The 14,113-nt window shown below is 37.7% G+C and overlaps 2 protein-coding genes across 4 annotated transcripts in view; one reads left to right on the top strand and one right to left on the bottom strand.

Annotated features, from left to right (window-relative positions):
- The window catches only part of CHLSN (cholesin), a 134,787-nt gene that overhangs the window by 81,729 nt on the left and 38,945 nt on the right, over positions 1–14,113 (bottom strand). The window lies entirely within an intron of this gene.
- On the top strand, positions 4,788–5,798 carry GPR146 (G protein-coupled receptor 146). The gene has a single exon (XM_009487462.2). It carries the CDS (start codon positions 4,788–4,790, stop codon positions 5,790–5,792), a length of 1,005 nt encoding a protein of 334 aa, XP_009485737.1. The 3' UTR covers positions 5,793–5,798.

Here is a 14,113-nt window from a genome sequence, read left to right as displayed (position 1 = left end):
CTCACCAGTTAGATAATCTAGATAAGAGCTATTTCAGATATAGACGATAACAGAGCAAGTAGACAAATCATTTATTGTCTGAACAAAAAAAAAATCTGCAGAGCAAGACATAATGCCACAGCTGGATAAAGGTTTGGGGGTTTTTTAAAGTCAAATAAAACAATCAGAGTGTAGAACGATCATGCTTGAAACTGCTAACCAACCTGCTCTGCAACTTAAGTGCTGCATTATGAATGAAAATGTCTGAAAAAACCCTGACTGCAGCTATGGACTCTGTCATACAACTAAGCAGCACTTAATTTTTTTTTTCTCATTAATTGAAGATGATCTTATGCATCTTTTCTAAAATAATCTTTGCCGCCAAGTGCTCTTAACTTCTTGTGCAGTGTTTCAGAAGTTCTTCTTAAGTACTTCATGCAAATTTTTCTCTAAATAAAACCACATTCAATTTTTATGACATGTAAAGAAGTCAGCTTTTGGCCAAGTATCAGAACTCTGAAAGTACTTCTACACCAGTGTCTTTCCTGCTTTGCTGTTTCGCCAGTGAACTTAGAATCTTAGAATCGTTTAGGCTGGAAAAGACCTTTAAGATCATCCAGTCCAACCATTATGATGATCAAAGTCCTTCTAACGTTTTGAGGCAGCAAAGACTTGATGCTGCGGTTTGTAACAGACTTATCCATAGCACAAACGCAATTCTATCCCTGGACTATGTGTCAAGTAGGAATGTAGGAATTTTCTGCCATTTGGGAGTTGCCGTGGTTTTACAATATTCGTAATGAATTGTTAAATACAAACCAAGAAGCACAGACCTTGCCTAAGAAAAACAAACCGCAGTCAGATAAGAGTAACTCAACCCAACCTGAGTAACCATTTTTAGCATTTCTCTGGTATTTATTCCATAAACACCTGCTTAATTTTTAATTAAGTGATTTTTGATTGGTCTTTATTTGCTATGGAATAAAGCCTCAGAATCTCTAAATTTAAGACAAATTATTTTGAAAAAGTAAGGCAGCTCTTGGTTTTGGTTGACAATATGTTAGAAACATTCTTCGAAGAACAGAACGACCGCAGTACAAAATTCACTATGGGGTAAATTATCAACCTACCGTTCAAAAACTTTTTCAAGAAATGATTCATTTTAAAGGTGCGGAGAACGTACACACTCACATGCATTAATTGCGAGTGACATGCAAATACTCCGAGAACGATCGCCTTTTCAACTTTTCAAAAAAGGAAACAGAATGGAATCCGTAATGCCATCACAAAATGAGGCTCACGTCATAATACCTTTTCACAACACCAAACCAATCTCCAGATTCAAAGTAAACGCTCAGAAACTTTTCTTCCTAGCCTGAATTACAAGCTAGCTCACCTTCGCAAGCAGCACAAGCACCTGTGCGCTTCATCATACAGTAATTTTTAAATACCGACTGTTTAGGCTGTATGGCCTATAAAAACGAAGCCGCAAAGCTACATATTCTCATCCCAGGTTAAAAATAAAAGCCACGCTGGTGAACGAGGGGCTGTTGACTGCGCTTGCAGGGAATGGCACAGCCTCTCCGACGCCTCCGGAGGAGCCCAGCGCAGATGAATGGCAGCCCCGCAACAAACCCGCCCGCTCCCGCAGCCCGGCGGTTTTAAGCAGTAAATCTGAAACGCCGAGACTCAACCGGGCTGGATGCAACAGCTCGCTCCCCTCCAAGCACAGCCTCTCACTTCTTGAAACCGGCTGTAAACAGGGAAAGGGAGGGGCCTGCCGCCGGGCAAGCCAAGCAGAAACTTGTGAGTAAGTTAGAGAGGAAAAACAAGTGCAGCGCAGCAGGCAGCGGAGCCCGCTCGGGCGGCGAGCACCATGCTTGCGGAGGGGAGCGCGGCCGCGCTTGGCAGCCGGCTGCCGTCCCGGGAAGCGCCGCTCGTCCCAGGCGTGCGGGCCCGGCGGCGCGGGGCGGCGTGAGACGCCAGGCCAAGGTGAGCGGCTCCGCGGCAGCGCTGCCGAGGCTGCGGCCCGGGGAGCAGGCTGGAGGGCGAGCGGCGGCTGGCGGGGCGCTCCCTCTTCTGCGTGTTCAGTTCTGGTCTTAATGCTCAGCGCGATAAAAGTATAAAAGCAGACGGGCGCAGGGGAGGCGTTAGGGAAGGCTGGGTCAGCCCACGGTAAGCAAGAGGACTGCGGCGTTGGCTTATGCAACGGAGTCAACCTGGGACTGCGAGGCTCCCGCTGACCGGGGACGGGCTCGGCCCGGCGGAGCGACTGCAGCTGCTGCACCCCGAGCATCCTGGGGGCGCACCCGGGCACGGCCTGTCACGACAGAACTGCCTTTAGAATGACAAAAGGCATGGCTGGGTAAGACGCTGAGCTGGGCCTGTACAGCACAGCGAACAGGTTCAGCGCCTTCACAGGTAAGTGGCAATTAAAAACGGGCCATTTCTACATTAGTGGCAAAAGGACCTTGTGTAGCAATTTAGATGTCATCCAAAAAAATTCTTCAGAATTTTTTTTTTTTAAATTTTATTTTTGGTCATTTCGGAGGTAACTTTCCTGATTTTGTAGGATTACTCTTTAACACAATGAATTGCCTACCTATCATTCTATGATTCTATTTCCATTATTAAAGTAGAATTGTCTCATTCAGCTGCATTTAGAGGACATAAAGAAAAAAGGGGTAATCACTACTAAAATCACTTGTGAAACCAGACATCCCCTGCTCTGTAAAATACAAAGCATGGTAGCAAAGACTGGTGATATTCTGAGACAATATACAGGCAAGTGTTCTGTGGCTGATGTAATTCAGTCTGGAGTAATCAAAGCTTCATACTTAAGGATAAACCTACATAATGGAGTTAGGTGATTGTATCCATGCCTGTGCTTAGTCACCCTTGCGCTCACTGTAGTGCATATATTTGCAATATCTAGTTCCAGTCTGCTGCTTTGGTTGAATCAAGTCAAAACAGTTCAGTGAGACGTAACTTTGGTGGCCTTCAACTGTGCAAAACAGCTTTTCTTTAAAAAAAAAAAAAAACCCAAACCAACAACTTTCTTAAAAACTTAAACCAACAGATGCTTCCTGAAAATAAACTGGGTTGTTTTCAGTACTCAAAAATAGTATGAGGGTTGAAAGACAACATAAAGATATCATACTTTCTACTCATGCAGTGCTACAGCTAGAGAACTGATTTGAGAAAAAAAACCAAAAAACATAAGTTTTTCCACAAAGGTGAACGAAAGCTTTGAAAACAACACAACTGCATCTTGTGCTACTGCCACAGAAGCCACTCAGCTGAGGAAATCTAACATATGACAGCGGAATAAAAATTTGTTTGCCCAGCTAAAATTACTGTATTTTTAGCCTGATGTCTTGCATGGGCTATGGCATTTAGAAAAAAAATGCCCACAAAACAACTGCAATGGGAAATAAAAAATGGAAGTTGACACGATTCTGGAACAAATTCTGTACGATGGCTGAAGTGTCAAAGGATTAGCCAGTAGAGATGCAACCACATATCCGTATGCTTACAAAACCCCATACTGTATAATTTAGCCGTATGGTTCATGGAGTATAGCATGTTGTCTAGTAACATTGATTTTAATTGCACAATGTTTATTGTGGATTTGATTAAATCTTGTTCTCTCTCTGGAAAGAATGCAGAATGTGTACTTACACTTTCCTATATGTGCTAAATGGGAAGAACACAAAACGACACTGACCATGTCAGAGCATACGTGACATGGGAAATCACCTGCATTTTTTTGCATAAATTCTACACTGTCCCAGAAATGGGCTGACAGGAATAATAACCATGATTTTAAAGCTGTGAATGTTTTCTGTTGTACTTTAGAGATTACTTACTCTTGCATTTTGGAAAGAGACTTCTCGTGATTGCTTTGAAGTTCACTGATTTCAGTTAAAATGTTACCTCTTTACTGATAATAAAGCAAAGGTAGCTGGACAACAACTGATACTAGCATACTGTTTAAAGAATTCAAGCTATTTTGAGAGGAAATGATAGCTAATTCTTTACTTTTTGGAAAGTCAGGCTGCCCTGATATTAGGTTCCCTAGACTACAGAGGTCCATTGTTTTTGCAGAACTAAATGGTTGTAGGTTGGAAGTCTGAATATGAACTGACCTATTAAAAAAAAACCCTTCACCTCATTTCCCAGTTTCCTCTAGTGTTTGTCAGTTTTATCAGTGATCCAGTATACATCCACCATACTACCTTGGAAGTGCCTCCTAAGAAACTTTGCAAGAGAACGCTTATTTAACACCTTAGAGAACTCTGTTCTCCATCTTATTGCTAAGATTTGTGCTTCAGCTTACATCCTTCCAATTCTTCAGCAACTACCCTTATATATTATTACCTATATAAAAGGTACTGTTTACTAATTTTAAAAAACATTGTACTAATCTATATACTACATCTGTATACTACATCGGTACTTATTTTAAAGATACACAGTTTATGATTTACTTCTGTTGTGTCCTGTATCAACTAATTTGCCACTAGTTTAATTTAAATTAAAACTTCAGAACATTTACTAGTCTCATGAAATTTTGAATTACAGGTGACTTAATTCTGACTTCCAGACTAACAAGATCAAAAGGCATTTCAGTCACTGACCTTAAATTGATCAGTTATGTGAAGCGTATAATCTCTTATCTTTAAAATGTTTTCTTCACACTACATCACATTTCACTTACAATATAATATTTCAGCAATACTTTCACTGTTTCTCTCTCTACAGAAAAGCTGGTAACCAGCGGAGAAGATACAAAAGCTAAAATCAGTATGTGGAGCTGTGAAACCTTAAACAACAGTACCGAGAACAGTGAGGACCAGCATCTCTGCCATGACTTCCACCTTGTACTTTCCATCTTTTCCCTACTCTACCTCATTATATGTTTCCCAATTGGCCTTTGTTACAATGGCTTGCTGGTCCTAGTTAATCTCTATAACAAAGCTACTATGACTATGCCAGATGTTTACTTTGTCAACATTGCCATTGCTGGTCTCATCATCAACGCTCTGGCACCGATGTACCTTCTAGGTCTTGCCAGTACAAAATGGGCCATATGGAGTTCTAACAATGAAGTTTATATTACCTTACTTATTTTATTCAACGTCTCGTCTTTAGTTACCATGTACTCTACTACATTACTCAGTCTGGACTACTACATTGAACGTGCTCTACCTAGAACTTACATGTCGAGCGTGTACAACACCAAACATGTTTGTGGATTCATATGGGGTGGTGCCATGCTTACAAGTTTCTCATCTCTCCTGTTCTACGTCTGCAATCACGTATCCACTAAAATAATTGAATGTTCCAAGATGCAGAACAAAGAAGCAGCAGATGCCATTATGGTCTTTATCGGGTACGTTGTACCAGCTATCGCTGTACTGTATGCACTTATATTAATCTTGCGAATACGCAAAGAGGCTACACCACTGGATCAAGACACTGGACGATTAGATCCATCGGTGCACAGGCTTTTGATTGCCACAGTCTGTACACAGTTCACATTATGGACACCCTATTATGTTATTCTGTTGGTAAGCACATTTACTAATGCACAAGGAAGAATTGCAGATGAGAATTACAGTCGAATATTACATTTTACCAAGATTTTATCAAAATTCTTGGCTTTCTCAAGCAGCTTTATAATGCCTCTGCTCTACAGATACATTAACAAAAACTTTCCCAACAAATTACGACGTTTGCTTAAAAAGATACACTGTGGGAATCAAGGGTGTTCTCATGAACGCACAGTAGTACAGCAAGTTATGACATAGGCATGAAAAAACCCTCTGGGGCTGTGTTACTGCAGTACTTAGCATACCAGTGCTGGGACCGTGATACTGCTGTGTTGGCAGTCATTAATGTGAGAGTCCCAACCAAGAGGCTAGAAGGAGCTTTCCATTACAGTTAAATGAAACAGTCTTAATTTTCAAATAGTTAATTGTTCGCTGAAATCTTGTGAGACTCTGGCCTGTGTGGTGTAATAGCTGTGACGTCTAATACTTTCAATGCACTGAACTGGTTACAAAGCATAAACTCCGTCTTCATCGTTCTAATATTCCTGTCTGAAGAAATCACTGAGCAGTTTACTGAAGTCTTGATGGAAGACACAGCACCTTGTATCTTGTATAGAAAAAGGTATTACCGTATTTTCTGTACAAAGAAGTAACAGTGCTATCCTTGATGAAGTAAATAGCATTTTTCAATGAAGACAATATAGATGATCTTTACTAAAGATCATATTATCCAATTACACATGTCCAAGTAGTAAATGTTAATTATAAATTAAATTATTTAATTTCTTTCTTCTTCACTGAATCCCCTCTAAAAGAAGCCTAATTTACCATTTTCAGAAATTATCTTAGCGCACAAACTAACCTAAGTTTTAACATTTATGGTAAATTGATATTTTTCTAGATAGAACAATTAACAAAAATGTGTTTTATTTTTCCAGTGCTTTGTTTGCATCCTAGAACATTTCAAGAATTCAGAAATATTTATTAACTAATTCTAAGGGAACTGAGAGATATTTGTTCCGCATATTAAAATGAAGGACACGGTGGTTTACAAAGTTAAATCAAAATTTAGCTAGTAAAGAATGTCTGGGTAAGTGTTATGGTCCACATATGTTCATGTAACAAGAGTAATTATCTTAAAAATAAATATGTTTATGATTAACGTTTTGTATTTTCAAGGGATATGTTTGCAACAAATAAATGAAAATCTCTTTAATCTAGGGCATCACCGGAGGTTTAGAAACCATACAAAATCCCTCAATACATACAGGATTTTAAAATGGGAGCAATATATAGGAATCCCAGTCAGCATCAGCTTTTTGCTGACATCTCAGACATGGAGTGCCTCCCAATGTGATTCTTGAATATACAAGAAAAGTATAGTTTCTGTATTTCGCAGTGGGGATGAAGAAATCCAATCCAGATTGCCAAATTTTACCGCGTATTTGAAATACATAAGAAACACAAATTGCTGCAGGAAGAAAGTTAACAGTTACCCGCAACAGCAGACTGCGAAACGCTGACCCAAAACTACCTGTTCCTATGCTGTTGTTGCATTATTAATGATGGAGGAGGGGCAGAAATTAAACTGCTGTTCTCCCAATGATTTGGGGCAGCAAGACGGCTTTGTCACTCTTCCTGCAACACAGCAGAATCATTGTGTTCCTTAATCTGTCACAACACAACTCAAATTCCACATGACTTTTTTCAAGAAGTGTGGCTTTTCAAGCCTCTGGTATAGAAACACCACGGAGCAAAACCAGAACTGAACCTTTTCCATTGCTTATAGCTCCGTCTCATCTGATAACTGGCCCTAATTTGTCAGCACAGAGACAGGCTTAAGTTCTAAGTAGGAAGCAGGATCTTTTCAGAGCTTTTCCCTTCTCTTCAATGTTACTCAAATAATTTCACCTCATAGCCATCTTTGCTTATCTTCTTCATATACAAGCATCTCTAAGTTATCCACATCCTGGTGGAAGACTCTCTATTAATCTTTACTTTTTTAATAGCTTTCCATGTTTTACTGAATTTTTTTTAACCCTTAAACCCTATATAGTAAACCGTCTATTTCTATGGCGTTTTCTCCACCCGAAAACTATCCAGTGCAACTACATCAATTTACTTCACAGATTTAGCCTGTTGATGAAAACCACGTTAAAGAATTAAGCCTTTCTTTATCACTGTGTTTGAGTCACACACTAATTTATGGTGCCTCTATGCTGACATGATACTGGCTGCTTTCGTAAACGATGGGGTTGGTTGCTTGGTTTTTTCCCCTTAACTTGAGAGGTTTTCTGTGAATTTCTACGTATCTTAAGCATTCGAGCTCACTTCCACACAGAAGTGCTTAAGAAAGAAATCTATCCTTACAACTGTCAAGCAAATAGGCTCCTCTGCTTCCCATCTGAGGAAAATTAGGTTTCCTAATGCACCACATTAAATCTCTCATGTAAAATCTGTTAAAGAAATTCCATCCCATTATGCAGGAAAAATTCCAGCAGGGAGGAACTGGCTTATCTGGTGTGAAAAGAAGCTTCCAGAACTGGGACACTGCCAGGACAGTGTGGCTGAACAGGCAGTATTAAGTGCAATTTCAATTTATTTCCCCCCTCTCCTAAGACATCTTACCTTCTGTCTCTAACAGGACTGTCACAGTTATTTCTGTTCCTTTCTCTCCATGTTAAATTCCCAGTTTCAGATCATGGCTCTTTCATCATCTCTCTTTAGCCTCTTCTCTCATCTTTTTGACTTTTCTATCCGAATGTGCTATTATTATTTATTTTTCGTTTTGCTCCTCTGTTTCTGTCCATGCTTGGTCTTGTACACTTGGTACCATTCACCACTCACATTTACTTCACTAGACTGACTCCTTTACGACGACCCAAATTCAGTGATTTGACATTATTAATGGATTTATGTAGTAAAATGGAAGCTGCTATTTAAGAGATGGAGAAAGAACAAGTTTTTTTTATATAATTTACTCTTGAAATCTCAGTTTTGATTTTTTTTCCTTATCTTTTTTCTTGCAGCAGAGTTAAGTATGTTTGTGTGTATCCTTGATGAGATACTGTGATGGCAATCATATAGACAAAAACTTCCATAATTTAATGGACAAGACTGATAGCCGCTTAACTTTTATTAAGAGTTAATTTGATGTATTAGTTTCCCCAAAGAAACTGTGCCATGGAGCTGACTGACTGCTGTTCTCTCAAAGAAATTCTGAACTTAATTGCAGCACCCTCACGTGGTATCTCTTAAAAAGCAGTATCCCAAAAAGCAAGAACTTTGCAATATTTATATAAAAAACAGTTGATGAGCAAGTGCAGTAAAATACTTAAGGAAATACATGGTATCATAGATATGGAAGAACTTTTATGGACAAATCTTCAATATACAAAGTTCTCAAGAAAGGGGCCTTTCCATTTCACATACCTGAAGGTTTCTGATGAGTGTAAATAGGGGCTTATCTATTTCACATTTAAATAAATATGAGTAAAATACTGTATATATGCAAGATAATAATCAGCCTACTGATGTAAAAAGAATTTGCAAAGAATTTATTAAATTATTTCTTAAAGTGTATCATTTAAATGTAACCTCTGAACAGTAAGGTGTACTGTATGTTTCTGTATGTATATACTGTATACTAGAAAGTAAGCACTAGTTAAGTGCCATTATTAAGTGTTATTTTCTCACAAAACTAAATTTAGTATTTGAGTTGATCTGTGTCTTATAGCCCCCTTGCTGAACTGCCAATTAAGTCAAATCAATGAACGAACAAAAATGTTGCTCTGCTTCTGCTTAAATTATTAACATAGCTAGCTCAAGACAGGTTCTTGGTGACTAACCTAGTAGAGGTTCTAGTTTCAAAAGTTTTCATTTGAGAATCAAATTGAGTTGGTCTCTGAAGACATAATTTCAGTTAATGAAAGAAAGTGAACAATCCCTAGAAAATTTCTGGTTCTATTAAAATGAAGAGATGTGGCCTTCAGTATTATGTCAAAATACTACAGAAATGGACTTTCTGCAAAGCCTCACAGAGGAACCAGTGACTCATAATAGATTCTCAATAAAAAGTGTTAAAGTGTATCTGGTCAGTAAGATGTGTGATTTTTTTTTTTTTTTTTTTGGCCTTCTTGATAAAAACCTACTGTAGACAAGATTAAACCTGTGTTGCTTCAATGCATCAAAATATAACAAATTGCATGACTTGGACGGCAAATCAGACATGTTAAGTTACCATATTTTCCAGGCCATAATTTTGACATAATTAAAATCTCATTATTCATCAGCATGAAGTTAGCTGGGAATGAAAGGAAAAAGGCACACACCCTCCAATTTTTTTCAGCATAAAGAATCCTGCAACTAACAGGATAGAGTAACACTGCACCACAGAAATACAAGGCTGGTGATGAATGCATACATCAGCCCTGTCCTTGTGACTTCCTCTCTGTGCTGCCACAAATGAGATCTCGGAAATCAGCTCCCTGCAGAAATTCTCTCAGTTCCCAGAACAACATAATATAACAACCCATACCTTTGGCGTACTGAAGAAAATTTAGCTTGAAGAATATAACGCACCTCATAATACATTTATTGCAGTAACCACTGCATATAACCAAAAGATCACTCAATGTGGAACAGTCAGTTTACCCCAAATATATGAGAATATTTTCCTGGCTGTGCTTTCAAAATTATTAATTTGTTCCCTTTAAATCTTCTGTAAAGTGTAGGAAGACAGCAAGTAAAAGCAAACTCTACTTAAAATGGTTACTGGTGAATTCCTTAAAGAAAAAAAAAACTTAGTTCAAGGCACTTCTGAGTGTTAAGTCTCAGTGAGAAATAAATTAAAATGGCAACTGTGAAAATGGAAGTTGCAATATTATATCATGTAGTCAAAGCCCAGGATCTGACAAGATGCTCTTACTTCCATACAATGGTTTAAAGAGTATTTTCTGTTACTCTAATTGGAGACCCAGCACCTCTAAGCAAACACAAGGTAGTGACTTTCTGATGCTTCATCCCTCAGAGCTTTAAAATACAACCATTATACATAAAAAGGCTGTGTTTCTCATCGGGATTAGTAAAACTCCTTTTATACAACATAAACTTGAAGGATCTTAAATGAGAACAGAACTAGTTAATAAGCAGCAAGTTAACAAGTTTGCGAAGGGTGAACTTGTACATAAATGCAAGTAAAAAGAGTTGATCAGGTACAACCAAGTCAATAGGTTTACACTAGTACAAACCAGGCCAACGTGGCATCAGAATCTGCCCTTCCTGTCAATACAAAGAGATTTCACTGAAGACAACCACATTTTGGAGCAGTTGCAGAAAATATGCATTTAGCTATCATATACTAGGAAAACAGGCCCCAAGGTTGCCAAGAAAATATGACACAGCTACCAGAAAACTCAAAGGGAAGTAACACCCTTTTTTTTTAAACTAAGATTCAATTAAATTGTTTTTGTGTAATGGATAAGTACATAGATAAAAACCCATTTACCATTGCTCATTAAAATGAAAGCAGCACAGTGCTCAGGCTGGAGACCTTCTCATGAGCTTTACTGCAGCGGCACAGGACTGGTAAGAAAACAAAAGCAGAACCTGGCCAAGTGCTGCTCTCAGTTCTGCTGTCAGCTGAGGACTTTGAGAAGTACTCACTTTTGCCTAAGGTTCTGCAGCTGTAAAGTGCTCGACGCACTCATGAATCTGCAGCGTATGCTCTACGATTAATTTTTGCAGTTTCTTAGTAAGCAAACCCTTGTGTATTTCTTTACTATCTCATGCAATACTTTTTCCAAGTGAAAGCAATCTAAACCTACAAAACCAGCTGTGCAGACTGCCATGGCAACAAATTTGAAGTGTGAAATGTTTCCTCTCTTGTATTTCCTTTAGCTTTCCATTACATATCAAAACACTTTGACATATGCTGAATACATTCGTTTCCCATCAGGAGAGAAGAGGATTTATCATCTACTTTGTCATTCCACTTTCTTCCCACCAAGTCCTTTCCTTACCTTGGAAGTCCACGTCATTTCCTTGTATTCCCTCTCTCTAAAGAACTAGTACTTTTAATTACTTTCACAAGAATGGTCAAAATTACTCACAGTCTACATCAGGCAGAATTCTTATATTATTACAAATCATGACAGTAAAAGATTTTTAAACCACCAGATTCTTATCAGTGTATTTATGAATTAAATATACAAATATATTTAAAAAAAACAACTTCCTACTACAAGTTCTTTAAAACAAACAAAATTTATAACCAGAAAGAGAATCCATTTTATCTAGTTTAAAAGTACGTGATGATGCACTATATGAAAAGATAAATAAGCATCAGCATAAATACTCGCAACTCAGATACCGGGAGAGAGGATGAATAAGAAAAGAAAGGGAAACAGATTTACAATTGGAGACATCTTGCAGGAACAGTACCTGCAAGTACACTGCTCAATAGTAGGAATAATTCTGTGATAAAAATGGAGAGGAAGTGCTCAGCTCTGGATAAAGTTAACCTTCAAAAACACAGAATTAATGTCCTAAATTAAAGCGGTTTTATCACAAATCTCACTGATATCAATAGAAAGTTCTTCTGCTCCTGACTTGTATGTTAGCCTATGCATTAACCAATTACAAAATTAACTGAAAAGCCTAATTTTAGCAACATTTGCAAATTTAAGCCAAAATTTATCTTGAAGCTAGTAGAATTTCCACAACTGTTTCTTAACTCATCTCCAAAACCTTTAAAAGATAATTTTTAAATTAATTCTGGTATTAGGTTATCAAAGCTGTTTTAAAAACTCCATCTGGTGGTCACTAGCAGAATATTCTTGCAGTTCCCAAAAGCAGTAAGATCAGTAAAACTAATTAGAGAGTTAATCATTAGCAAAAAAAATAAAAATCAGCCCCAGTTTCTGGTTAAACACAGATTTGTGCTAGCTGGTCCTGTCTGCAAGCAGTAAGGGTATTGCTGCAAGTATTTGAAAGAAGAAACAAAATTAACCATAACTTCTACAACAAACTGCTGCTGTGAGGATGAGGCAGGTAAGAGAAAATTCTGTTGCAAGAAACAGATTTCAACAATAGTTAATTTTGGGTTTGAACCTAACAGAAGGATATTTAACCAGGCTGTTAGGTCTGATTATTCACAAGAAAGAAATATTTATAAAAAACCATATGTTTCTTGTATTGTTTTATGAAACATCTGGTACTAGTCATTGTGGTTGACAGGATGCTCAAAGATCAAAAGAAGTGCCATTCCCATTCAGCTCCAGAGCATTGTAATTCTTTCTAATTAAGTTATGGCTTCACTAGTTCACAATGAAACAGATTTCATACTTAATTTATACAGAAGTTTCTGAAATTTTTCAGGTCAGCCTATGTGCAATTAAATAATCATTCTAGCACCTGCAGTTCTATGCAGAGACCAGCTCTCCTACAAAACTTGCCATTAGAAAAAGCTTTTTCCCACCCTTTAACAGAAGTAAGAGTATTATTTGGAAATACGGGCAATTTTTGAGCACTCATAGCTGAGTTACGTAGATGATATATCCGTACTGAGGAATTTATTTTGTGATTGATAGAAACATTACTGTATAGTAATAATAATAAAAAAATACTGTTTATAAAACAACTTACATTACAAACTACGCCCAAATAAGCCAATATAAAATCACTAATACTGATTCATGGGCAAGCAACCCTGAGATGTGAAGGTAGCAATTGCACAGCACAGATCATGTCTGTTCTGGAATAAAAGGAAGAAATGTTGATTTACGACCAGCCTCTGAGGCACAGGTAATTATTAATTCCAGTGCTTATGTGTACACATCTCCAACTTGTGCTTTCTTAACCCTATCCAAGCAGAATTCCAAGCAGAGGCAGTAAGACTATCAAATTTTACAAATTCACATAGCTCCATGTACCTTATAAATCAACATAAGCATCTGAATTCCATTGAAAAAACCCACACTCAAAAAAATCCCCAAACCAAACATGCAGGGAATATAATACAATAAAGACATGCAAGGCTTTTTTATTCTAAAATTAAACCATAAACAAAATTCCTTTAACTTTCTTCAAGCTAGCAATTCTTGGTTTTGTGTACGACTTCCCTGCCTTTTTTTTCACCCCTTTTTTATGTCAAATGCCTAATGTTCTATGGTCTTTTAATCAAGGACAGAAATTTGCTTGCTGTCAAGTACAAAGACTAAACATACATAAAATTAAAAGCAAGGCCTTTCACAAGAACAATTTTACAGATTGACTGGCAACCGTGCATCAATGTAACAAAAGCCTCAGAACAGATACTCTTGAAAAAAAAAAAAAACAAACCAACAACAAACCACAACCAAACCAGGAATCTTGAGTTATTGCATTAATACAAGTAGCCTTAAGGTGCTAAAATGCCACCAAGAAAAGCTTCCAGTATGTAAGCTCAGCCCTTGAACAGAGTCAAAGCAATCTTTGACTGTCTTTGTGGCTAATATCCCACACTCAAGTTATTTTTCTGTTACGTAACAACACTAGAGGAAAAATTAAGATGGAAATACATGGGGGTTTATGAACAATAT

This window comes from Pelecanus crispus, chromosome 11, assembly GCF_030463565.1.
Source record: "Pelecanus crispus isolate bPelCri1 chromosome 11, bPelCri1.pri, whole genome shotgun sequence".
Taxonomy (NCBI): Eukaryota; Metazoa; Chordata; class Aves; order Pelecaniformes; family Pelecanidae; genus Pelecanus; species Pelecanus crispus.
The sequence above is the reverse complement of the archived record's forward strand: the minus strand, read 5'-3'. Positions and strand labels throughout refer to the sequence as shown.